At 41.8% G+C, this 26116-nt stretch overlaps 4 protein-coding genes across 7 annotated transcripts in view; 3 read left to right on the top strand and 1 right to left on the bottom strand.

Annotated features, from left to right (window-relative positions):
- Positions 1-26116, top strand: part of LOC120430258 (neurofilament medium polypeptide) — a 93127-nt gene that overhangs the window by 13804 nt on the left and 53207 nt on the right. The window contains exons 2-8 of one of the 4 annotated variants that reach the window (XM_039582524.2): positions 17542-17652; positions 17759-17855; positions 17926-18084; positions 18805-20053; positions 20122-20333; positions 20390-20514; positions 20577-21690. The exons of 2 other annotated variants lie outside the window; for them this stretch is intronic. In XM_039582524.2, coding sequence (XP_039438458.1) covers positions 17572-17652; positions 17759-17855; positions 17926-18084; positions 18805-20053; positions 20122-20333; positions 20390-20514; positions 20577-20780 — 2127 coding nt within the window. In that variant the 5' untranslated portion in view covers positions 17542-17571 and the 3' untranslated portion in view covers positions 20781-21690. Of the gene's footprint in view, positions 1-17541; positions 17653-17758; positions 17856-17925; positions 18085-18804; positions 20069-20121; positions 20334-20389; positions 20515-20576; positions 21691-26116 lie in introns of those variants that run through there. One more of the 4 variants, XM_039582523.2, reaches the window with a different exon arrangement.
- LOC120419743 (uncharacterized) lies at positions 820-8183 on the top strand. Its single transcript, XM_039582545.2, has 4 exons — positions 820-1282; positions 1712-1774; positions 1825-2223; positions 2282-8183. Exons 1-4 carry the CDS (start codon positions 820-822, stop codon positions 7024-7026), a joined length of 5670 nt encoding a protein of 1889 aa, XP_039438479.1. The 3' UTR covers positions 7027-8183.
- LOC120419732 (uncharacterized) lies at positions 12064-14212 on the bottom strand. Its single transcript, XM_039582525.2, has 2 exons — positions 12625-14212; positions 12064-12563 (listed from the first exon to the last, which is right to left on the bottom strand). Exons 1-2 carry the CDS (start codon positions 12989-12991, stop codon positions 12481-12483), a joined length of 450 nt encoding a protein of 149 aa, XP_039438459.1. The 5' UTR covers positions 12992-14212; the 3' UTR covers positions 12064-12480.
- On the top strand, positions 23388-24722 carry LOC120419775 (phospholipid scramblase 1-like). The gene is made up of 5 exons (XM_039582607.2): positions 23388-23593; positions 23654-23713; positions 23771-23911; positions 23979-24511; positions 24578-24722. Exons 1-5 carry the CDS (start codon positions 23440-23442, stop codon positions 24608-24610), a joined length of 921 nt encoding a protein of 306 aa, XP_039438541.1. The 5' UTR covers positions 23388-23439; the 3' UTR covers positions 24611-24722.

The raw sequence follows: 26116 nt of genomic DNA, 5'->3' as shown, positions 1-26116 counted from the left end.
GTGTAATCCGCGGACCCGTATGAGACGGGCTCCCTTTTCACCTAATGGATGCTCGCAGATTGAAACCGAGTCTCTGCAAAGCACTAATACTTATGCGCCCGAATTGGGTACGTATGAACCTCCTACGTCAATCGACACTCCACCCTCCAGCGCAAAATCTGGCTCGCGCGAAAGTATAAAAGAAAAATCCCAGCACAGAAGCCTCTTCATTCTATCCAGACCATCGACGAGTGAAGGTCGAACCGCGGAGCAGCAGCAGCAGCAACACCGACAGAGAAGAAGAGCAGCACCAGCAGAGCAGCAGAGGAGGGAAGAAGAGCAGCACCAGCAGAGCAGCAGAGGAGAGAAGAAGAGCAGCCCCAAGTCTTCTTCAGTACCGTTCGGGCCGGCGAAGAGTGTGTTTCGCACACGGTGCGGCAGAGGAAGATAAATTAAAAGCTGCGGGAGGAGAAAGGCCATCAAGTAGGATCACGAAAAGTGCGGCCGCACTAGATGCAGCAGGTTGAAGGCAACCGGAACCACGCAACGATGAAACTGGGGCAAGCTGCCGAAACAGTATCCGGATGAGTCGCGGATTGGACGAAATCTGCATCGTACACCGCTTATAAAATCAAACGGCCCTTTTCAGGGCCATCAAAACAATCACGAAAGAGTTGTTCATCAATTTCAAAATGAATTGCCTGCCAAAAGGCCACATGGTCGGTTTGTGTGTGTGTGTGTGTGTGAGAGAGAGGGAGAGAGTATATTTTTGCGTAACTATATAAGAAATATCGCCCGCAAAACTGCAAACACTTTGCTCTTGGCATTCAGCTAGTGAGGATGTCACGACACCTGGCGGCGAAATACCTTGCGAGTCATCGCAAGCGGAAGCGTGAGGAGAGAGAGAGGGAGAACAGAGTGGTGGCGCCACTGAGGCAAGCTGAGGAGACGATTGCTGATCGTGATGAGGAGGAGAAGGAGGGAGAGCAGGAGATGGAGAACGAGGAGGGAGAGCAGGAGATGGAGGAGGAAGAGGAGATCAAGGCACCGAAACCGCGGAGGCCTGCCAAGACGAGCGCTGAGCGCGTCAGGGAATTCCGCCAGCGGAAGAAACTGAAAGCGCAAGAGGAGGCCGAGCGAGGAGGTACAGTAGCGGCCGGTAACCCAGCAGCAACTGTGAATTTGGAGCCGATGCCCGGCCCGAGCACGGGGTCAGTACGGTTCTACCCACGACCTGACCCGGTTCAGATTCCATCGGGTTCTGGAAGGGGCACGTTTCAGGCCGATTCCGAGACATTTCTTGGTGAGTTTTTAGCTAAATGTGAACAAAGATTAGCTTTAATTTGATTGTCTATTCTTTTAAGATAAGATAACGCCAAACTGTGAAACTATAACCAAGATTTTTACCTTTCGCTAAATTCAACAAAATTTTACAACTTAGCAATATAATGCTGATCATGTTTGAAAGTTTTCACATTGCATGCACAATTTGTGTTCTTGAAATGAATTTTCTCAGTATAAAGCGGATGTTTTAACGTATGAATATGAATTTAGTTGGCAGAATAATTTAATTTTGTTCTTAAAACAAACACAGTTAATATAGCCAATAAATAATCTGTTTTAGAGTTTTAGCATGAGATAGGCATTTGTTCTACGCACTGTCTAACTTTGAATTTTGGGTTTAATATTATACAATCAAAAGCAACTATTTAGATCTTCCTGTATCTTACAGGAATCGTACCGACTCGTTCCGCTCTGAACGAGTCCTCTCAGGTATCAGTACCCAATAGTCAGGGTAAGTCTGGGTAACTTAGGGAGGTCTTTCAATATTGTCCCCAATTGTTTAATGTTTTGTAGAGACGGGTACGACTGCCACAGCTGGTGGCAAGCCAGATTGCGCGAAGGCCGACATTGCTTTTCACAAAAAGTTTACCAACAACAAACTGGGTGATTATTGCAATGTTTGTGAACGCATCTGGTTCAGCAATGACTTGAGGCCCATCACAAGCGATGGCGGGAGAGTGTTGGTCGAGGCAGGCCACTTTGAATCAGTCGCGGGATTCAAGGTGTGCCAGACCTGCAACAACTCTCTGAGGAATGGAAAAGTACCCACTTTGTCCACATCGAATGGATTTACCTACCCGGAGAAGCCAGCGAACCTTCCACCACTGGATCCGATCACCGAGCGGTTGATTGCGCCAAGGCTGCCGTTCATGCAAATTCGTCGGCTCAGTCATGCGCGAGGTGAACATTGTTTATCAACTTTGAATTTTGTAGTTGGTAACGTGCTTTGAAATTTTAGGAAGCTACACAATCATCGGGCAGATCATAAATGTCCCTGTTGATGTCAACGAGATGGTTCGGATGCTTCCGCGTCAATTGGAAGATGATTACGCCTTTAATGTTTGCATTAAAAAGCAATTGATCCACAAGTCTAACTACCTGCAGGGATATGTCAAGAAGTCTGTCGTTAAAGCTTGGCTTCGCTATCTTATCAACACTCCGTTGTATAAGCGCGAAGGTATCGTTTTGGATGAAAGCCTCATGGAACCGGATGTACCAGAAGGTACTGACGGTGAGGAACTGATTGAGCTGGAAGTATCGGAAGTCGAGGATGTCCCAAGAGATGTCCCAAGAATTCCCCAGCAGAACGACCAAATTGCACTTGACGTACTCGAAACTGAAGCGGAATTGTTCGCAGGACAGCAACAGACCGTCTTCTGGAACGAGGACATGAGTCTTAATATTGCTCCTGGTCAGAACCGAATGCCGACTTCCATCGTGTACGATCAGTATGCAGAAGAGCTTTCTTTTCCCGGAATCTACCAAGGAAAAATGCGATCGTACAGGAAAGGGGTTCGCGTTACTCCTTACGATAAGGCTACCAGTGAAACTAGACGACGTGACCGGCGTGGAGCAAAGCCGACTCACATCCTGTACATGGGTGTTAAGATCATGCGTCTTCGGGTTCACGATGGAGTTTCGAGCTCCTTTAGGGTCCAAGGTACGAACAATGTGACCCGTGCTCAACTCAGTGACCCGCAGTTCATGCAGAGCCTTATCGAGAGGAACTTCGCGTGGCTGAAATCGATTCCGAACTCGGCATTGTACTGGCAGATACGGGAGAAAGATTTGTTCGCCATGATTCGACAGCTGGGAAAGCCAACGGTTTTCTTGACTATGAGTGCTAACGAGACTCACTGGCCCGAACTGCTGAAGATACTGTACAAGCTCTCGGATCAAGAGAACAGGATCGACTTGACAGAACCGATGGAGCAACTAACAGCACTTCAAAGAGCAGTATTGGTCAGTGAAGATCCAGTCACGTGCTGCCTCTATTTCAACAAGCTGATCGAAGTCATCCTCTTGATCTTGGGTTCGAAAACTCATAGTCCGTTCGGGAAGTACTACGTCGTCGATTACTTCAAACGGATTGAGTTCCAGCATCGCGGTAGTCCCCACTGCCATGCAGTGCTTTGGCTCGCCAACGATCCCAAGGAACCTGCTTCCGAGCACATGCCTGCTACTCTGGAACTGATCAACACCATCACTTCCATTAGATTCGAGGACCTTCCCACGCAGACGGCTACTAAGCAGGTTCATCGTTGCACGTTCACTTGCACAAAGCGAGGGGAAAAGCGCTGTCGGTTCAATATACCGTACTGGCCCATGAAGGAACAACGGGTCCTGCTTCCTCTTAAAGCTGACGATAGTCGCCGCAAAGAGTTGAAGAAACGCGCTGAGGAAATGCGTGATGTCCTGGCAACAATGGTATTCGATACGATTGAGGACTATCTGGCCCACTGCGAGTGTACATACGAGTACTACCTGGATGTAGTTCGTGCATCGCTGAAACAGCCTACGGTCTTCTACAAGCGCTCGATGGATGAAAAGGAACTGCGAACGAATCCGTTCAACGCATGGATTGCGGACAAGCTGCGTTCGAACATGGATCTCCAGTTTATTGTTGACGAAAAGAAACTTTGCCACTACCTGGTAGAGTACGTCAACAAGTCCAATCGTGGTGTTAGTGGATTGCACCGAGAGCTGATCCTCATGCAAGAGCAGAACCCCGAGATGGACTACGGCGAGATGCTGAAGAAGATCAGTCTGAAGATGCTTGGAGCCGTGGAGATGTGCGCTCAGGAAGCAGCCTGGTTCCTACTGCGATTGCCGATGTCCGAGGCAAGTAAGAAAGTTGAGTTCATTCCAACTGCGTGGCCCCAAGACCGGACAAGAAGCAGGAAGCACTTCAAGACCATGGATGCTGAAGGAGTTGGCGATGACTCGACTGATGTGTGGAACAAGAACATCATCGAGAAGTACGAAGAGCGTGAAGGCCTGGAAAACGTCTGCTTGGCTGAGTTCGTAGCTTGGTATTCTCAGGAAAGAGGTAAAAACAGCTACAAGAAAAGGACACAGCCAAGGGTGCTGCGTTGGCGCGGATTCGGTATGAGCGAGCTTACTGAGTATAAGCGCGAATCTGTTCTCCTGTTTCTGCCATTTCGTAATGAGGTGGTGGATGTTCTCGACCAGAATAAGTTCCTCCAGTTGTACGATTTGCATGAGGAACAACTCTTGGCAAAGCGTAAGGAATACGACTGTGAGTTGAATATGGAGCAAACGGTCGAGGAGTATCTGCGCACTATTGCGAACTTGGAGGATGGAGCGGAGAACAACGCAGCAACCGAAAAGCACGACGAGCTGGTGCGGACAGTCATCATGCAGCCGAATAATGATGACTTTGAGCTGCTGCCCACAAGAGGTTTAAGATCTGTCATCAAGCAACGCACAAACGTGTTGTCGAAGGAGGCATATTGTGAGATGATGCGAGCTACGAATGCAGAGCAACGGGCATTGCTTCTGCACGTAATCCATCTGATGCATTGCTACGAAGAGCACGAGCCGCTGCAGGTTTTCTTGACCGGTCCGGCAGGAAGCGGCAAAACCTTCGTATTGCGTGCGCTTATGGAAACGATCAATCGGTACAGCCAAACTCACAACTCCCGCGACAACGCGTATGTAGCTTCAGCTTCGACTGGAAAAGCAGCCAGCGCAATTGGTGGAACCACCCTGCACCACGCTTACCACATCACCATGTCTCGCCAGGCAACGAAGATGAATTTCGAAACGCTCCAGATGTACAGGAACGAGATGCAGCATATCAAGTTTCACATCATCGATGAGGTCAGCATGGTTGGCGCCCACACCCTGAATACCGCACACATACGCCTCCAGGATGTTTACATGATCTATGATGTTGCATATGGCGGTGTGAATGTGTTGGTGAGTGGAGATTTGATGCAGTTGCCCCCAGTCAATGCTCGCGCCGTGTTCAAGCCTCCGTCGAACTCCATCTGTGGCGCTGTGGTGTGGCAGTCGTTGATGTTTCACGAGCTCAAACAGGTTATGCGTCAGGCGGATAAGCAGTTTTCAGACATTCTTACCAAGATTGGTAATGGGCTGAAACTGACCGCCGATGAAACCAAACTGATCGAGAGCCGTTTCTTCACAAAAGAGGATCTGAGCAAGGAGGACACTGGCGGGGCGGTACGACTGTTCCATCGGAACATTGACGTAACCAGCTACAACAACGAAGCGCTGAGAAACATTGACGGGCTAGATTGCACAGCAGACGACACCTTTGTGGGATACAAGACTGCAGAGCAACTGGCAACTGCTCGTATCAAACTCTACAAGATGAGTCTGGCTGAAACGGCAGGTTTGCAGTATACAACTAAGTTCTGTCCTGGAATGCCTTACATGGTCACCACAAATGTCAATGTGGAAGATGGCATAGTGAATGGTGCAATTGGGGACTTGATGTATGTCGAAGAGGGCGTTGATGACTCAGAGGATCGCATCATGAGACTTTGGATCAAATTTGAAAACGCGCAGATCGGGATCATTGCGAGGAAAGAGGTGGAGCCTATGATACGCACACGACCCGACATCTTGCAGTCAGATTGGACTCCAATCGTGAAGCGATCCGCAAACATCGATCTGGGTAACCGCATTAAATGCAAGCGCATACAGTTCCCGGTTACACCAGCTAATGCCCTTACCATACACAAATCTCAAGGTGGAACCTTTGATAAGATTGTGTACGACTATGATAAGTCCCAGGATCAGCAAATGGTGTACGTCGGTTTATCACGTGTGAAGTCGCTGCAGGGCCTCTTTTTGACCAACTCAAAGGGAGACTTCAAGTTCCACCATGCGAAAGGCTGTGACAGCCCAAAAATGCGAGAACTGCGTAACGAGTACAAGCGTTTGCAGAATCACCGTTTGCGCACCATTGTGGACGAAGTGGGTGAGGTCTTAGAGAGCAGCGGACCTGCCACCACGTTGATGACCATCAACGTACAGAGTTTGAGAGCTCACAAGTTGGATATAACCACCGATCCCATACTTCCCAAGGTTCACTTTCTAGCACTGAGTGAGACGTGGCTGGATGACCACTCCTCAGAGGAAATAGAAGGTTTTACCTGTATCATCCAATCGAAGCGGGTTGGTGTGCGATCGGGAGGTGTTGCAATCTACCAGAATACGACCGATCCGGATACTACCTTGGCAGTCCCTCATACGCTTGAAGTGGTGGGCAACGAACGCGACCAAGAATTCGGCAAGGCAGAAAAGTACGGAGATATTTGTGCAGCAAAGGTGATGGTGATGGGTACTGAAGTACTGCTGGTATCAGTATACATCTCCCCAGGAACCACAACGAAGCAGAAAATATGGTTCCTTGCTCGCAATTTGATTCGTACTGCCTACGTGGATACGCCAATGGTGGTTACCGGAGACTTCAATCTTGACATCACCAAGGAGGATAGTGCAGACTTCGTGGGTTATATGCGAGAACATTTCATGCTGAGTTTGTGCAATGATACGAAGAAGACGACCACACTTGGTGGTACAGCTCTTGACCTTACGTTCACAAAGAACATGACGGCGGAGGTCACGCGGTACATTGCATATTTCTCGTATCATCGGCCGATGTTGTCTCTCCTAAGACCAGCAGCATCCGAACCATCTCAGGCGATCTGAACAGCTGTCCTCTGCGCATGACTGATTGCGCACAACTATAACCTGGATTTGACTACAACCTGGATTCGACTACAACAACTACAACCTGGATTTGACAACAGCATCTACACCAACAGAAGACAAAAATGAAACCGAAGAAGAAAATTTATTGTTAAATACTAACCTCACTGACACTAACACACACTCACAATGAACTGTTCATTTATTAGATTAAGGACAAATTGAATTCATTGTTACTATTGAGACATTGACACAACTACATAACCTCCTTCCCCTTACAATAATACACAAACACATAGGGATCCAATGAAATGTACATAATAGGTTAAGCTGAAGTGAAGTGAACAGTGCATACTTTAAAAATAAGTTATGTTACACTTAAATCCCCCCCCCCTCCTTTCCCACCACCCAATGATATTTTTCCCATTGATTAAATATTTAAACTCTTCTACACACACATACAATCACACTTACAATCACACATACACGTAAACATATACACACATACATACGAGTTCACATAAATAACACCTCTACTAATTTCAACAAATCTACCGATCAAGATCTTTGCAGAGATCATCCATTTATTTTCAGATTTAAACCCACTATAACGATGACGATTGACAGGAAGGACGAGCGACAGGAAGGACGAATGACAGGAAGGACGAACATTCCAAAAACACCAAAGACGACAGCCCCAGGATCACCACTAATCAAATTTTCTTTTCAGGGCACTCAAAACAAACGGTCCTTTTCAGGACCACCAAATATCTCACGAAAGAGCTCGAAAGTCAATCCAAAGCAAACTAATGAAATGCAACACAAAAAGAACAATCTGGAATTAATGTATTACTTTATTTCGTTCCAGATTAACCATTCATACTTCCGTAAGGAAATTAGCGGACGGATATCTCACGACTGGCAGATTTTGAATCAATTCTAGTTCTGCTCTCAGAATTTCATAAACATCTGGTCTATTCAGGACTATTGCTCTGGAAACCACGAAAGATTCATTCTTAAACAAATAATTGTTTATAAATAAATAAAATCCAACATTAAATCCCTCTTTCTGAATTCATAAAATTATTCAATGGACTAAATATGAAGGAATGCAAATCATAATTCTTAAAACTTTTCATATACGTTTGTGTCCGAAGTTCTTCGTCATTATGGTTATGCCTGTAGCATTACCACTGCAACTTTTTCACTAAAATGCCAATAACTCCCTTTAGATTTGACCAATTGGGATGCTCTACCCTGCATTTTGTTGCATTTTTTAAGCCCTTTCAGATGCATTTTGAATTTTGAAATTAAATTGAATTTTGCCCAAGTTACAGCCTTCTTACGATTTTTGACGTTTTTTTACCTTCAAACTTTGTGTCCCGATTTGCCCCATTTCCCGTTGACCTAGAGTGCTCATATTTTGACCAGATGCTAGTTTTATATGTACAAACAACCCCTGAAAATTTCAGGCAGATTGGTGAGGTCCAAACGACGTCCCATACAAAGGGGTATGTCCTGTTCGTGGACTCGCTCTTAATTACATATTTGACCTCAAATAAAAAGTTTCCAACCCAAATTTATCAGATTTCTAGCTTTCTTTGAAATAACCCCAACATCCAAGCTGGAAACGTCAAAACGACCAAAGAAAATCATTTTCTTTGTATAATTTGTCATGAAAATACAGCAGCATATTTCCCGGATACAGAAAAGCTATTTTTTACCCAAAAGATTCCCAACTTTATTTTTTCAATCCTCTGCCAAACAACACTTAAAAATATAAAACATTTTCGAATCAATCACATAGCAGAGAACAATTTTCTGAACAATTTCCAAAAAAATTATCAATTTTGGTTCAATATAAGCAGAGATACACCAAATTTCGTAAAATAAAATGTGACTTTCTCAAACATTTCTAGATTTAATTTCCATTCAAACGATGAACATTGCCTACTGAGTTTTTTATGATTCTAATAAAATAATTTTAATAAATTTCATCAAAATTTATTATAAATTTTATGTCTCAGCAAAAAAAAAATCATCGTTAAAAATATCATAGTAGGCTCTAGAACCCCCGACGAAATATTTCGCCGGACCAAAATGTCCGGAAAGCGCCCTTCTTTCATGGTGCCAAATATCGGACTTGCCGAATTTTTTATCTTAATGTTCTCGGAAAAATACACCGTGGTAGTAGTCGAAAAGATTTTCCGACGAACATTCAAGATGATGATTTTTTCAGATACCTTTAACCAATCTTTTGTGCGCGAGAGTGGAGAGCCATACTCCCTCCGGATTTTTTCTCTCGATGAACGTGAAGATTTTCTTTTTAAGATGATTATTCCATCGCTGATTCTAGGAATTTTTTCGCTTTTCCTCATTTAGTGATTGCGAAAGCCCAATTAGAAAATTAGGATAAGAGACAAAATTCCTAGAAAAAGGATTTTTGAACTTTTTTTTATTTCAGTGTGTTGCACACACAATTTGGAAAAAAAGTCATTTAATATGGTAGAATAATGGACGCATTGTTAATTTATATAAGATTCATCCATTGGACAAGTCAAAAATGCAACACTTTTTAAAGTCTTTCTGTATGTTCAGATTGAGAAAAACATTATTTTTGCAAGTTTTAAAGCAGTGGTGCTCAAAGTTTTGAATGGCGGGCCAAATTTGAAGCTCCATATGAGCTTGCGGGCCATATAAGAAAAAAATGATTATTTTTAATTTCAATCGATAAAACTAAAAAAAACAAAATATTAGAAAACCAAAAAAATAAACAGTTTTGTACAAAAAAGTCTCTAATCAATTGGTTGAATCCAAAAAAAATACAAACATCAATATTATGCATCTGCTTTTCATTGCAACTTTCGTGCCTCAACAATCGTGATTTCACAAATTCAAAGTTGTATTTAAACTGACTTTTTTAATTTATTTTTTAAATAAATTTTATCTTATATCTTAATGATAAATAGTTGCATAAGGATTTAAAAAAATAGTCCTTCAATTTTAATAAAATTTCAATAAATATTTGATGAAAATTTTGACTTTGATCTCGATTATTCAATTAGTTTTACATTAACAAAATCTAAAAAGGTTCAGAAAATAGGCATAAACTTAATTTCTAGGAATTATAAAATCACTTAAAGATGCGTCAATGGGCCATTTCACATGGTCATTCAAAATGGGTCCGCGGGCCACAAAAAATGACCTCGCGGGCCACGTTTGGCCCGCGGGCCATACTTTGGTCACCCCTGTATTTAAAGTGTACCTGTTCGCATAAGAGTAGTTCTCTACGAAATCGGTTTTTTTTTCTTAATCGGGTGATTTTCCGCCAACTCACACAGCAGTTGCCCCGACCTCTCTTCGATTTGTAAAACTTTTATTTAAATTTCTTTTATGTAAAATTAGACGCCCTATTTTATGCCTTGCTCAGAATTCCAAAAAAAAACGTATTTTTCATCGAAAAAAACACTTAAAAAGTTTTAAAAACTCTCCCATTTTCCGTTACTCGACTGTAAATTTTTTTGAAACATGTCATTTTAAGTTAAATTAAAATGTACTTTTCGAATCTACATTGACCCAAAGGGTAATTTTTCATTTAGAACAAAATTTTTCATTTTAAAATTTCGTATTTTTTCTAACTTTGCCGGGGTATTTTTTAGAGTGAAGTAGAGCGTCCAATTTCCCGGGGTTTCAAATTTCCCGGGAAACGGGAAATTTTCAGCCAATTTCCCGGGAAATTTTAAATTTATTGAAAATTGACCTGCTCTTGGTTTTAATTAATATTATGCAACAAAATTGTATAGGACATCAACTTTAGTGGTTAAAATAAGTGTGAAGATCAATAATCAGCTTGACTGCATGTAAAAATCATTCAGCTACGAGAAAATGTATACTTTCTCTAATTTGAAAAGCTCCAATCTCAGGTTTTTTATGAGGAATATTTATTATCAAAGTGTTTAAACTGTGAGTAAAATGAATCCATAATCCATAATCATAAAATTTCTTTTAAACTTGCCTCTGAGACCAGTTTATTGAAATGAGAAAACAAAAACATTCAGAAATTATGTTTTTCATGACAAATACTGGTTGCAGCTCTTGAACAAATTATAAAGCTTTTTAGTGTTGGTTTTACTTCAAACAACCCAATGTTTTCAAATATTTGAAGCAAGCTTTGAATATATTTTTGCATTTTTCGAGAACCTCTTAAACACTACAAAGTAATTTTTAAACGATTTTTTTGTTGTATCATTATGCCACATTATTAAATTAAACGATAAATTAGCATCATTCCACAAAAAGTCTTCCATTTTTCCACATTTAACCCTCTAACACTTGTAGTTGCACCAATGGTCCAAAATTATTTTATTTCAAATTGTAATTTCTTTAACCACAGACAAACAGACGTAAATCATTGAACAAATTTAACGAAAATCCATCAATCACAAAAAAAAATGGAAAAAGGTTAGCTAGTAGCTCGATCTGGTGGCCAATACTAGCATTAAGCATCACTGTATATGAGAATTGGTTAGTGTGTGAGTGAACGCGGTCACTCTTGTTGTAGTGAGAGGAGGGAGACTTGTTTACTAACATTTACATTTGTTTACCAACATGTGAGAAGAATGCAAGAAGTTCAAATTCTTAACTCACGCAGACGGTCCACGTCCGCGACCGATTGCGGCCATGCACTAGGTAAATCTTGCCGAGGAAACATTCGTGTAGGCTGCAGAGGTTGATGGAAAGATGCACCAGTTTGAGGGTGGTTTGGGTATTACTGCGCTGTTTGTGAACAATGCCCACAAATTGGCCATGAGTTTAAATAATAAATTTCTTGGCGTGAAGTTAAGCTACCTTCTCGGCAAGCAAATTAGTCCACTTGCAAGCAACCAAATAATCGTATGAGACCAGGTTGACCTTGTTGTCGACGGTCTATACCTACATCTTCAACCTTACCAGTGGCCAGTTTCTGCCATCCAGCTTTCCTGGAAACCAACATCGGCGATTCGGCGTTGAACGTGAAAAATCATTTATGTACAGAGACAATTCGCTAATCCGATTATTGATAATATGAACGGCTTAGCATTCGAATAACTAGAAATACATTTATTTATGCCAGTTGGTTAGACTGCATTGGTTTAAAATAGTTTTCTTTGCATAGTTAAATAAAATTATACATTTTTTTTGGGTTTAATTCTGAGGCCACGACGGAGTCAACATTCTCGAGGTCGGCCGGGTTGTCAATACCGAGTTGCTGAAATCGTGGTAAGCGCAATCGCCATCGCTGGACACAGCGTCATTCATGACGGCCGGATTTGAGGACCACGACGGAGTTAAGATTATCACGGTCTCTTGCGTGCTCGAAGTCGGCCGGGCCGCGCAATTGCCATCGCTGGACACAGCGTCATTCACAAAGGCCGGATTTGAGGACCACGACGGAGTAAAGATTCTCGCGGTCTCTTACGTGCTCGAGGTTGGCGAGGCGATTCCGGTGGACACTGCATTGCCTAACCCATTCACCTGGTCAAGTTGGGGTACACCATCTATAATGTAGACCAAATTCAGTTTCTAATTGCATTCATTCAAGATCTAGTTGAAATTTACCAACGCCGACGGATGAAATAACAAAATCAGCTGAATGGGACGGCGTCTCGTTGTTGGAATTGCCTAAGAATCTTCCGATGTTCAAAACACCGGAATCGTTACTCGTAGCTTCCGGCATTTCTTCGTCCAGTGGCTCGTGTCGGTCTTGCAGTAGACTGCCGCAGTTCGCATCCGGCATATCTTCATCCTGTAGCTCGTGTTTTGTGATAAAACTTTCAAACCAATCCGGCGTCTCTTCTTCTAACGGTTCGGCCGGGAAGGATTGAGGATTATCTAAATGCTCAACAGACCATTCAGCGGAATCCACACCCGGAGGCGGGTCCGGATTCAAAAATTCCACCGACCAATCTTCTCCAAACTGGTCCATCCTCACACTCAAGTAGCAGCAGAAAAAAAAAACAAAACTTTTGGCGCGCTACCTGAAACTTTTGGCGCGCTAGCTTTAACGTCATTTGAAAGTGTGCCTTGATTGCAGCGCAATCCTATTCTGGTGGATAATCCGAGAACTAAGTTTAAATTCAAATCAGCCGTTATATTCCTGATTGATGGAATTAAAAAGAGATTTACGTCTGTTTGTCTGTGCTTTAACCCTCTACTGCCCAAATTTTTTTTCGAAAATATTTATTTTTCCCGTGTTTAGGAGGTCATTTTGAGCAACTTTTGTTCTACGAAAAACTTTACTTCTCTTGTTTTATGTTTTTCTTGTTTCATTTTTAGTATTTTAATTTGCATTTATCTTGTTTAGTTTATGTTTGTTTTTGGTGTTATTTGGCCTACTCTACCACCTAATATAATTACATTTCGCCTATCTAATTTTTTCATGTTTTTACAGTCACTTATTCAATTTTTTGCATGTTTTTCACATTTTCTGCTATAGAATCGCACCATCATCATTTAAATTGCAAAAAAATGCGTAGAGGCATAGTCTGGGGCACTACAAAAATTACTGCATACTTCTTTTTACTGAAAATATTGGAAATGTTAGTGAAAAACACAGCCTAAGTTGACCCCTAAAAAAATGACATTTTTAAAAACATTGGCAAAGTCACATAAAACAAGTTAAACTTCCAACCCTGAAATTTTCTAAAATTTTAAGAGTTCTTCTTTCCAGTGCTTTTTAAAGATCAAAAATTGGTTGAAAAATGGATTTTTGGCGATTTTTCAAATCGAAGCCCGTCTAGAGGCGGGGTTAGGTTGTAGAGGGTTAATACTAGGTATTCAACCAACTGATTCATTTGCATTTGCCTCAACAATCAAGCCTTTGGACACCTAGTTTCGAGTAGGAATCTCGCAATCGAAAACGCCAATTCAATGCTGTAGAGCGAATAATTTGATTTTTAGACTCATTTTTTGAATTTAAATTCCTGATTTTATAATAATCAAGGTAAAGATTCAGACTCTTGTTTAAAAAAAAAACGCAAAAAGTACTTTGTAAAAGATCTCAAGGACACTAAAGATACTCAAATGGACTATCTTTCATATAATATTTACGGATCACCTCTACAAATAAGTCGATTTCCCGATAAAACTTCTATTCTTAAACAGTTTGCTCTCCCAGGAAAACATCCGGTCCGGTGTCACACTTAACCACACACACCGTCAGTCCTCATTAGGAGAAGCAAATGTGGCTAAAAATAGAGTTCCAACACATGGGAGGTACAGGGTTGTCTCCAGAGTTCTTCCAAGTGTGTGACATCAACCGGCACTCATTTGAAGCAGAACTTCCACAACACGATTTTTTTTTCTCTTTAAAAAAAGTCTCAACCAGAACCAAAACACATCAACAACAGTCACCGGGTAGTGGCATGGCATCAACCATGTGTGATAAGATAAGGACAACAATAGTCTAATACGGTATGGTGGTGTGTTGGGATTGTTAGGGGAGAAAAATCATAAAAATAAAGAAAATGTGGGTGCACAACTGTTCAGGATATTGAAGCATCCTCTTTCAGGCAGTACCTGATAGACAGGAATGTGAAAATGTCTGCTTTGTGATTATTTAAATTTTTTGACAGAATTTAAAATAATAAAATGTATAAATAAATGCTATAATTTATATATTTGAAGTTCTTCTTCTTCACTGTAAATTTTCATCACTGATTATTCTAAATCACCAGGTGGCGCCACCAAGGGAAAATGTCACCAGAATCCAGAAAGTCACGTTGTCTAACCCATACTCTACAACCGGATGATTCTGCCCGGAGGTGGGTTGTGTGCCAACGTTGGCGTCTGACTCTTTGTAATATCACATTGTGGTCTTGGCAGCCAGGATTTACATTGGGTTACCCGCATAAACATTCCTATATGTTCATCAGGTTGTTATTTGCCACACGTAGTCACACACTCACACTCACAACAGCAGCAGCAGCAACGACTACCCACACAACTGCTGACGGGGAAAGCTCATTGCGTAAGGATTATCACGTTTTGAGGTTTTTCGGTTCCAGTTTTGGCAGCTTTTCGGCGGTTGAACTTTGCGACTAAGCTGTGTGACTAGTGTGTGTGAGCTTAGTATTTTTTTTGCTTTAATTTTTTTTAATTTTAAATTCTTCTACAAATAATCATGAAAATCATTATGTTATGCAAAACATAGTCAAACGTAATTAATCCACCATGCGTCTCCACTGAAGCGAAAATTTTGCGTGGGTCAATTTAGGCCATTACAATTCACCTAATTAATTGGCTCATAATGTGGGGTTTACTTCCACGATAACATAATTATTGTCGATAATCTTCCACCGTCCAGATTTTCCACCTGACCCCGTCACCACCGGCGATGGAATCGAAAACAAACTTTGGTACGCCGCAAATGAGTGCTGACGTGTGGTGGGAGGGGAAACCCAATTAGTGCTGAGCCACCCCCACCTCCTCAACACGACGACAGGATTAACGGCTGTCAAGCCGACAACAAGTGCAAATAATCGGAATTAATCCTATTTTGCGGAAGAACTATTTGAGGAAGAGAATTGACGTTGCGGTGGCGTGTAGCTTGTTATGTTATAAATCAAGATTTGCTCTACGAAATCGATCATTTTTTTTATTTTTTTGTATTTTTTAATCTAGGCTGAAAGTTATTTGGTGCCTTCGGTATGCCCAAAGAAGCCATTTTGCATCATTAGTTTGTCAATATAATTTTCCATACAAATTTGGCAGCTGGCCATACAAAAATGATATATGAAAATTCAAAATTCTGTATCTTTTGAAGGAATTTTTTGATCGTTTTGGTGTCTTCGGCAAATTTGTAGTTATGAATAAGGACTACACTGAAAAAAATGATACACGGTAAAAAATGGTGATTTACAATTTAACTTTTTGTCACCAAAACTTGATTTGCAAAAAAAAACATTGTTTTTTTTTTTATTTTTTGATATGTTTTAGGGGACATCAAATGCCAACTTTTCAGAAATTTCCAGGTTGTGCAAAAAATCTTTGACCGAGTTATGAATTTTTGAATCAATACTGATTTTTCAAAAAATCGAAATATTGGTCGCGAAAATTTTTCAACTTCATTTTTCGGTATAAAATCAAATTAAGTGACATTTTCATCAAGTGCACAGAAAAAAATGGTATTAATATTCATCAGGAAATGGCGACAGATTTTGTGTCAAAAAAATGATTAATTTTACCCCAGAAAATGATGAACTTTCATCAGTTTATGATGAATATCCATCATGTTCTCATTTTTACAATTTTTTATGTAATAAAAAAGAGGTAATATTCAACCTATCATATTTTCAACATTCCAAAATTCATTTTTTGAACTTTGTTGATACGTTGCCTTTAGTTGCTGAGATATTGCCATGCAAAGGCTTAAAAAGTAGGATAATTGATGTTTTCTTAGTCTCACCCAAACAACCCCCCATTTTCTAACGTCGACATCTCAGAAACTAATGATCCGATTTACAATGTTAAAATATGAAACATTCGTGAAATTTCCGATCTTTTCGATATCCACTAAACATATCAAAAAATAAAAAAATAAAAATAGTGTTTTTGCAAATCAAGTTTGAGTGGCAAAAAGTCAAATAAAAAATCACAATTTTTTTTACTGTGTATCATTATTTTTTCAGTGTAGTCCAACAACTTTGCCGAAGACACTAAATCGATCAAAAAATCCCTTCAAAAGATACAGATTTTTGAATTTTCATTTATCATTTTTGTATGGACAACTGCTAAATTTGTATGGAAATTTTAATGGACAAACTAATGATGCAAAATGGCTTCTTTTTTAACCATTCAAAAAAGCATTTTAAGGCAAAAAATATATAAATTATACTAAAATGGGGTCGCAGAACTCGAATAAAAAAAACTTTTTTTTTTCGATTGTTCAAAGTCCCATACAAACCTTCAGGTATTCAAAACTTCGGATTATCCAGTCCAGGCTATATTGTATTTAAAAAAAATTGCGCTTATACCTTACTTATACCAGTTCAAGTGAGCTAGTCGAAGTTCTTCTCCAAATAAACCATAAAAATAGCTTCAACCATAATCACCGAAGCATTTCAATCAAATTAATTATTCCGCAGTATTGACAAATTGCGGTGACCTCAAAAAAAGAAAAGAAAGTCCAAACCACAATTAGACCCTCTCGAAGCTTCGCGAATTCCACGAACAGCCAAAAAGCCGGGAATCCCTAAAAAACTTTATTAATTTGCGTCTTACCACCATGCCTTCTTCTTCAACTAGAAAAGGAGTACAAAAAGCTCGCAAATTGAGAACGCTTGCCACCGCCACCGATATGTCCTCAAAATTCCTTAAATAGAACCGTAAATACTTTCTGTGTGCGTGTTTGTGAGAGTTTGTGTGTGTGTGTGCTGTGCATTATTGCGAAATTTCCATCCCATTCCATCATGCCCAACCGTTCAGCATCGTTCTAATTCTTTCTGACTTTTCTTTCCTTTCACTCCTCCATTCCAGGCGGTACAGGAGCTCCTTTCCAACGGAGGAATGGCCCTATTGATCTACGGCTCATTGGCGTTATGCGTAGGTGCGGTTTTGGCCTCGCAACACTCCCCCTACTCCCTGCAGGTTGGTCACCCTGGACTTTCAATGAAGCTTTAAAACTCTCTGGAAAAGTTTTCCACTGTGATGAATTGAAAATGAATTAATTTCTTCACTTTTCTCTCCATCTCAGTCCGCCGTGGATGCCCTCCATAGGCGCGAGGCTCAGCTGGCACTGCGGGACGAGGTCACCGGGGAACCTCTGGACGAGGAAGGTTACTGGATGGAGCGTGAGTATAGCGAGAGAAAGTGTGTAGGAAATTTCCACCAAACAATTAAAAACGCATTTTCCCACGACAGCATCGGACGATCCGCAGCTGCCCTCGTTCCGACCGAACCGGCAGCGGCTGAACAAACTTCTGGCCAACTATCTGCGCCGGGACGAGGACCCCGACGAGGGACCGTACGATCCGTACGAGTTGGAAGCTCGCAAGCGGTCCATTTTCCGCGAGCGGGATGGTGAGTACTGAATCTATAAAAACTTCATATGTTTAAAGTTATAGAACTAAGTTCTGCGATAATGATATTAAGTACAGTCCAGATTATCCAAAGGCCTTCAATGAAATTTGGGACAGTCATACCATGCAAATATTTTTTTTTTTTTTTTTTCATTTTAAAATCGGGTTCAGCGATTCAGTGATTATCTGATTATTTTCAATATTCTAACCCCACCATATTGGCCGCCATCTTGGATTACATAGTCCCAGATCACTTTATTTAGAACAAATCTTGCAACGAATAATTTTATGTCTGATTTTATTAGCTGAAGTGATTTTTTGCTAGAATTTTGGAAAGTCGATCTGTAACGAATTAATAGAGATATCTGTAAAAAAAAACGTTAATAGAACTGTTGTGATCAGCAATTTTCAAACGTTACATTCTCTAAAAAACTCGAGACCATTGATAAGAAAGCTCACGCACGCGACCCCATACATTAACCCTACATCAAATTTCATTATCAGATATTGAATTGATAGCCCTCACTTCCGTACCCCGAGCAACAATCCCGCATAAATCCGGCCAACGACCGAACAAGTGGCTAACAATCCAAATCACCCCACGTTTTCATGCGCAACGGGGTGGAAAACTTGCTTTTACACTTTTCTTCTTTTTCTCTTGCTGAAATCCGCCGAGGTCTCCAAATTGATGACCCACCACCCCACTTTTCTCTTGTTCCAGCACTTGCCGACCTGCCCTCTTACCCGACGACCGTGTTCAGAGAGCGTGAAATGGAGAAACCTTACCGCCCGGACCTGTCCGCGGACTTCCTGAAGGAAATCGACCGCCAAGCGAATCTCGAGCGCGAGGAGAAGTACCTGGACCAGCTGCGCGACCTCTGGGACAAGTACCAGCAGCAGGAGAACGAAATCGAGCAGGAGCTGTTCGATGAAGAACGTGCCGCAGCCGCTGTCGGAGAGGAACCGAATCCGTTCTACGAGAAACGCCAGGGCTATCCGACGGTGTCGCAGTCCGAAGCGGCAGCCATGTACTACGGACCTCCGATGGAGGAGCGGAAGCGCCAGATGCCGATGCTACCGTGGCTTCCGGCATCGCGGAAGAAGCGCTTCCCGGTAGCCAAGCGATCCCCGAAGCCGGAATCCACCGCATCCGGAACGGACGAAAAGGTAGCGAAAGATCTGCAGGCACTTTTCGGTGCACCGGAAGAGAAGAAGAAACGATCGAGCGATCAACCTGAGCTCGAAAAGAAGCAGGAAAAGCAGAATGACACAAAGACACACGAGAAACGCGATGCTAGTGGAGAGGAACACGAGGAGCACAGTTCGGAAGAACACGAGGATGAGGAACACGATCACGAACACGACCATGAGCACGATCACGATCATGACCACGAGCACGAAGAATCCAGCGAGGAGCACGAAGGAGAAGATGACGACAAGAAGAAGCGTTCGGTGAAGAAGCGATCGAACCTGGAGGTAGTGAAGGAAGATCAGATCCTACCCGGTGACATCGGTGAGTTCAAGGCGAAGAAGTCGATCCAGTGGAACAAATACTTCGGAATGGATCGCAGGAAGAAGAGCGGCCGCGATAGCGGAGTATACCCGCTAAGCTTCTACAAGAACTACGACGAGGATCGCAAAAAGAAGAACAGCCTGAACCGAGACAAGCTGGACAACATGGACCGCAAGCTGAAGACGATCGAAGATCTGATCCTAGACCAGACTGTCAAGTACACCGGCGATCACGAGGGCGGACTCATCGAGCCGGACGAGCTGCAGAAGCTGAAGGACAAGGTCGTTTCACGACTGGCTACGGCGTACAGCATCGAAAAGATGCGTCGCACGCTGGACAAGCTGAAGGACTCCGTAGGAGACGAGCTGGACCCGCGAAACAACGAAATCGACACCGAGAAGCGAGACGACAAGAAGGAAAAGGCGAAGCGGGTGGCGATCAAGAAGGAAAAGGCCGAGTACGATCATAGCCAGTAAGTCGAGCGGGATAACTTGTTTGAACAGCTTATAATTTGTTTAATTTCAGACACTCACTGGAACCAAGCGCCAAAACAGCGCAGGAAGAGGTGGAGAACGACCTGGAGGAGCTGGACGAGGACAAGAAGAAAAAGAAGAAGAAGCGCGTGACCAAGCGCTTCCAGGACATGTACCCGAAGGGACTGCCGGACTTTGAGGACGAGCTGGGCGCGGGTCACTACGCTCCGATCGGCGAGGGTTACGGACAAAGCTTGGCTGTTGGTAAGTGACTCGGAAGGCGCCGTTAATGATCAGTACTGACGCTTGTTTTATTCTAGAAACGAACGAATGCCCTCTGCTGGACGCTTTGGAGCGTAGATGTCGCGGAGTGGATGTCCTGTCCGGTGATATCTACCAAGATCTACTTCCAGCCTGTGGCGCTCACCAGCTATGCTACCTTTGCGTAAGTCCCACGTGACCTCAGCTCAACCTCCTTAAACCATCTAACGCTCATCCTTCCCACAGGGCACTTCCCAGACGGACTGTGACTTCCAGTACCTGCTGGAGGCGGACACTCTGTGCGAGAAGCAGGCCAGCTGCCAGACGGCGGCACGTTCGGCGCTTACGATTCTCCGCGGGTTCCCGGGACCACAGCTGGGACCGCGAGAGTGCGCCAAGAATCCGTGCCTGTACCGGGCGATGGTCGAAGTAGGCGTCAGCGGATTGTAAGAAGTTTTCACGTGTGAGCGTTAGCGTTAGCCAAGAGACACAAACCAACACAGACGGCCACAAACACAAACACACACACACACTCACGCTAAGAAGTGCAATGTTCAAACACACAAATGGCATGCGAGTTTTGTTATGGAAATTTTTGTGAATTTTCTTCAGCATTCGTCACCGTCTATGTTAAATATATGACTAATACATGAGCAAAATGGTTAATCCACGTTTTTTGGTCGAAGGTGTCATTTTTAAATTGCATATCGAGCAAACTCTAACCCCACACTCTCTAGTAAGTATATTTGTGAGATACTAGATAATCCTGCTAACAAACAAAGTAAATAAGCGATCTATTGGGAATGGAATTTATACGTCTATGTAGCACATCTATTGATTCCAGTATTGTGAGGCTTTTCGAAAAGCGCGAATTTTGCTTGTTTCAAGTCGTGTTTTGAGAATAACTTCACCCACTTACAAACAAATGGCCACTGTTAACGATGAGATTGTTTTAACCCTAAGTACTGAAACTTACGTTAGTGTAAACCATTGACTTTAAGTTTAAATATACACTCATTTTATATTGAAATGTTATTAACATCTTAGATACTAGAGTATAGACAGCAAATGAAAAACTATTTCATCTATTGTAAAACACTTCAGCAACGTTTTTAAAACCAAAGAAAAATCATAAGTGTGGTTTATCACTGTACTATAAAATAAAACAATTGGGGGCAACAGTAATCAGACGTCGGTGTATGTGTAAAAACCTCAAAAAATTATTTACCAGTTCCAGATAGATTCAACCTACAACCAACCCAAAACAGACTCACGAAACTTTACCCTATCAACACTGAAAAAAAACACACAAACCCACAAATGATCGAACGAGAAACCAATCTGACAATAAAATTCCAAATGCAGACAACGTTTGACGAAAAAGAAAATACAAACAGATAACGAACGACTGGAAAAAAGAACTCCTAAAAACGAAAAATGTGCAGCTAATTTGAATTGAGGAAAAAAATAAGTAAGGAAGAAAACCTTAGTTTTAGCTTGATTTTCAAATCATGTAAAAGTTACATACACGTTTAAAAAATGATCTGAATATTACCTAACTTTGACAACACTTTGCGGCGCAACTGTAATAATGTCTAGGTGGAAGAAAAAATAAAGTCATGTGTTAGTAAAATAATGAAAGAAAATAACAAAATGTATCTACACACCTTCACATACTTGAGTTTCAAATAAAAATTAAAGTGTAGGTATTGCGAAAGGTACAGAAATAAAAAAACCAAGTGAAACGAATCTATATCTATATACAAAAGAGAGAAAAAAAATACAATGATACCAAATAAAGTCTAAATGATAAATGAAAAAAAGGAAATCTACACTCACTTACAAACAAAACAACACTCTAAATTAGAGCAGATGAGTTTTTCACTAAATTTCGCCACAGTCGCTGCCAGATGACGCTTTTTTATGCTTTTGATGACAACAAACCCGTCTCACCCCATCAATAATTGCGGCACAATGTTGGCTTGATAAGAGCTGACGATAAGATAAAAGGTGGGCTCGCTGTGCCTGGCTGAGTGCCAGTGCATCTTCTGGAAGTTGAATAACATTTATTTTATATTAATTTAAAAGATTTTTTTAGTACGACTGAACAAACAAGTTTTGTAACGACACCCTTTGATTGATTCTCTGTGAAAATTAAAACAGAATTGAAAAGTAATACTTTTCGATGCATGTGTTGAAAAGTATTCCATTTCTATTCCATTCTGTTTATTTTGGTATAGAAAAGTAGGCCGTTTCGTCGTTCGAGAATGACAGAAAAGAAGTCTTACCACGAAATTGAAATAGTAGTTTATGCAACAAGTTGCAAAAAGAAGATTTTTTCAGCACGTGTCGTACATTTATCCAACGAGGTTCACCGAGTTGGATAAATACGACAAGTGCTGAAAAAATCAAGGTTTGCAACGAGTTCCATACAACATTTTTTGCATTTCTGAAAAACACTCATTGAGTGAAATTATAAGTCGAATGTTCATGTATTTTGTCAATAAATCGTTTAAATCAAAAAAAAGTTGAAAAGTATTACTTTTCAAAACTAGTGCTGAAAAGTTCAACTTTTCAGCATCCATTTCAGTGCTGAAAAGTAGAACTTTTCAGCATTTGTTTTGAAATGTGTTTCTATTCGATTCTGTTATTTTTAGTAGATAAAAGTAGGCTGTTTCGTCACGCGAGAATGACAGGAAAAGTAGGAAGTTTCAAGACGGAATTGAAAAAAGACAATTTTCATGGAATACTTTATTTGAATTTTTTTCATACGATTTCTCTAATGAAATCTGAAAAAATAATCTACAAAATCAAAGCAATCCCAAAGAAAAAAAATCTCAAAATTATTTATTTTTAAAAAATACTCCCAAAAAAGCAACCGACCTAAAATTTCCGTGTTAAACATTACTAAATTAATAATACTAATCCAAAAATTTAAAAATTCTTAGTATCAGTCACGTCAAATCTAGTCCCAACTCTTTCCCCCCTTTCGATCCCACGCACTTGCCGCGGACTACTTTGAAACAACCAAGTCAGTACCTTCACGATAAGACCCCCCGCCACACGAACCAAACTCCGCGAGCAGGTCGACCGTAATTCACAAAAAAAAATGTCGTCCAACGCGAATCATCAAAAGCAGCAGCAGCAGCAGGAGTCTCCCTACTACCATCCGGAACATGACCCGACGTTCGACCTGAGCTGGGACTACGGCTACGACAGCACGGAACTCCGGGTTGCCCCACCGACCACGGTCACGCCAGTTGGTTAGATTTGGGCGGTTTTTTGTTGGGTTCAGTGACTAATATTGCTCTCTGCAATTCTAGTGTATTCCGGAGAGAGTCCAATCATTACGGCTCAGCCAAATCGACAAATTGATGATGGATGTAAGTCAATTTAGATTGTGTTCGGTTTTTTAAACCTAAAAGGTTTATAAATTCCAGTGAACTTACGGATCATCCCCGAGACTCCGATCCGATCAATCAACAGCCCCTTCCTAACCCCATTCAACCCTAGATCTGGCCTGGATTTCATGTACGGCCTAGCGTCACTATTCATCGAACAGACCTACGAGCTCAACGAACGTGAGTACGACCCACTCGAAGTAATGCCTTTTAAAAGTCTTATCAGTCTGGTCTCGTTGACACACAGTACTATCAGCTGTATCGTCGGACAATCGCTACACCGTTCGTGGTCCGTCCAACGAAGCCATCTACGGTGCATCTGAGACCTCGGTTCCGAGTGACCGCTGCTGGGGCTCGCTACGACCCTTTCAACTCTCCCTAGTGGATCGCAACCACCAGGAAGTTCTGCTTTTCAAGAAGAACCTCGGCTGTGGACTGTTCTGTTGCTTCTGCAAGAATCAGTTCCTGGAGATTTGGGCCACCCCAGGGCACCTGATTGGGTGTATCCAGCAGGACTACGGACTCACTTCGCGGGAGATTATCTTGATGAATGGAGATCTCAACACGATGTTCCGAATCCCGATACCGCTGGTGGACGCCATTCGGATGCCCAAGGAGACGCACTTTCGGGTGATGGACCGGGATTTGAGGACACAGAAGGGAACCATTACGAGGGCGTGGAACGTGGGCAGTTCGTCGTACACGAACAATATCTACTTTGCGGAACCGGAGCTGGATGTGGAGCTGAAGACGTTATACTTGGGGGCGGCGTTCTTGTTGGTGAGTGTTTGACAGATGTTTACGGTGTTTTTTCATTGAAAATAATGATTAACGGTTCTATTCTAGGAATATATTTACTTTCAATCGAAGTGCTGTTGATATTTTTTTAAGTGAACAAATACATTTTTTTACAAAAAAGTTTTTTATTTAAATAGAAACATTAACAAAAATAACGAACCTGAAACCGTAAAAAACGCTCATCAAGCTAAAACCTAGAACATGAAGAAATCATTTTTATCTAAAAATTGATACAGCTTAACGGTTGAATAAGAAGATAACAACCGTTTTGGGTGCTGTGCACCCTTAAGTTCAACTGAAGTTCTGACAAACTGCTGATAGACTTGCTGATCCCCACATTGAGCAAACATGGTAAATGAGTTGAACAACCAGTTCGGAATGTTTTTTGTTGTTGATTGTTCCTTTATTAGAGGCAACTTTAGCCTTTTTCGTAACCCTTTGCCTGATTCGGAATGTTTCTATGGAACAAAGTGTGCTCCTTGGGCAATGATGTACCCAAACAATTGGACAACCTTGCCCAAACCAGATACCTGCTACGGATGTAACAAACACCGTTAGGTTCCATTTAGCATCCCATTGCTAATCGACAATGCTTCCGGAACGCGGTATAAATAATCGCATTCGACAGTCAGTCCAGCTTTTATTCGTCGTAGTATCGTTCACCACAAAACACCCCACATTACCATGATCAATCGAACGATCGCGATCGTGATGTTCGTTGGCATCCTCCAAGTTACATCAGCCACTCAAAATCCAACAAATCACAACCGGACAACGGATTTGGTAACCTCCCGACAATCACCGGAAACGCCTTATTTTGATGCTGGTAAGGTATGACTTGCAAAAATAAACTAACATTTTCAAAAATAAAAGAAAAATCATAATTTTCAAGTGGTCTACCCCCACGCCTGGAGTTGGGCCTTGACGGCGCTGGTTCTGGTCGTGTTCAAGAGTTTCGGCCTGTTTGTGGCCTTCGCCATGTGGGCCTTCTGGGAGCAGCGAATCCGGGGGAAGCCCTCGTTTGGTCGAAGTGGCCAACTGGACGACTGGATGGATCTGGCGGTGCGATATCTGGCCGACGGACAGTCGGAATACTGCCGGAAGCGGTTGGTCTGTGAAGTGGGCGAGTACACGAGGAATGTTCCGCTGGTGGGACGGGTTCAGCTGGACGGAGTTTGGAGCAAAAGTGAAGAGGAGTGTTCGAGCATTGCTGAGAGGAGTGGTTCGTGTGCTTTGACGATAGGGGATTTCTTTTTACGGAAAATTGGGTGGACTAGTGATCAAAGTGGATTTTTTATTAAATAGATGAAATTTAAGCAGAATCAACAATTTTAATTGAACCTTGAGAATGCTCCAGTAAATCAAATAATTGATATAATAGAAACTTAAATAAAAGATGGATCGTATCGGATCATAATAAAAACCAAGATATTTTGCAATGAACAAACAGCACGTCTTATTCCAGAGAAATCAACCACAAAACTGATTTGACAATCTTCAAACTATCTTTCTCAAGCCGCGCGCTTCTCGATGCATTATCGCTCTTTTCTCTCTCGCTAAATTCGTAATCTGTCAAGTTAGCCATCA

This window comes from Culex pipiens, chromosome 3 (genome assembly GCF_016801865.2).
Source record: "Culex pipiens pallens isolate TS chromosome 3, TS_CPP_V2, whole genome shotgun sequence".
NCBI lineage: Eukaryota > Metazoa > Arthropoda > Insecta > Diptera > Culicidae > Culex > Culex pipiens.
Note: the sequence above shows the minus strand (reverse complement) of the source record. Positions and strands in the feature narration are given on the sequence as shown.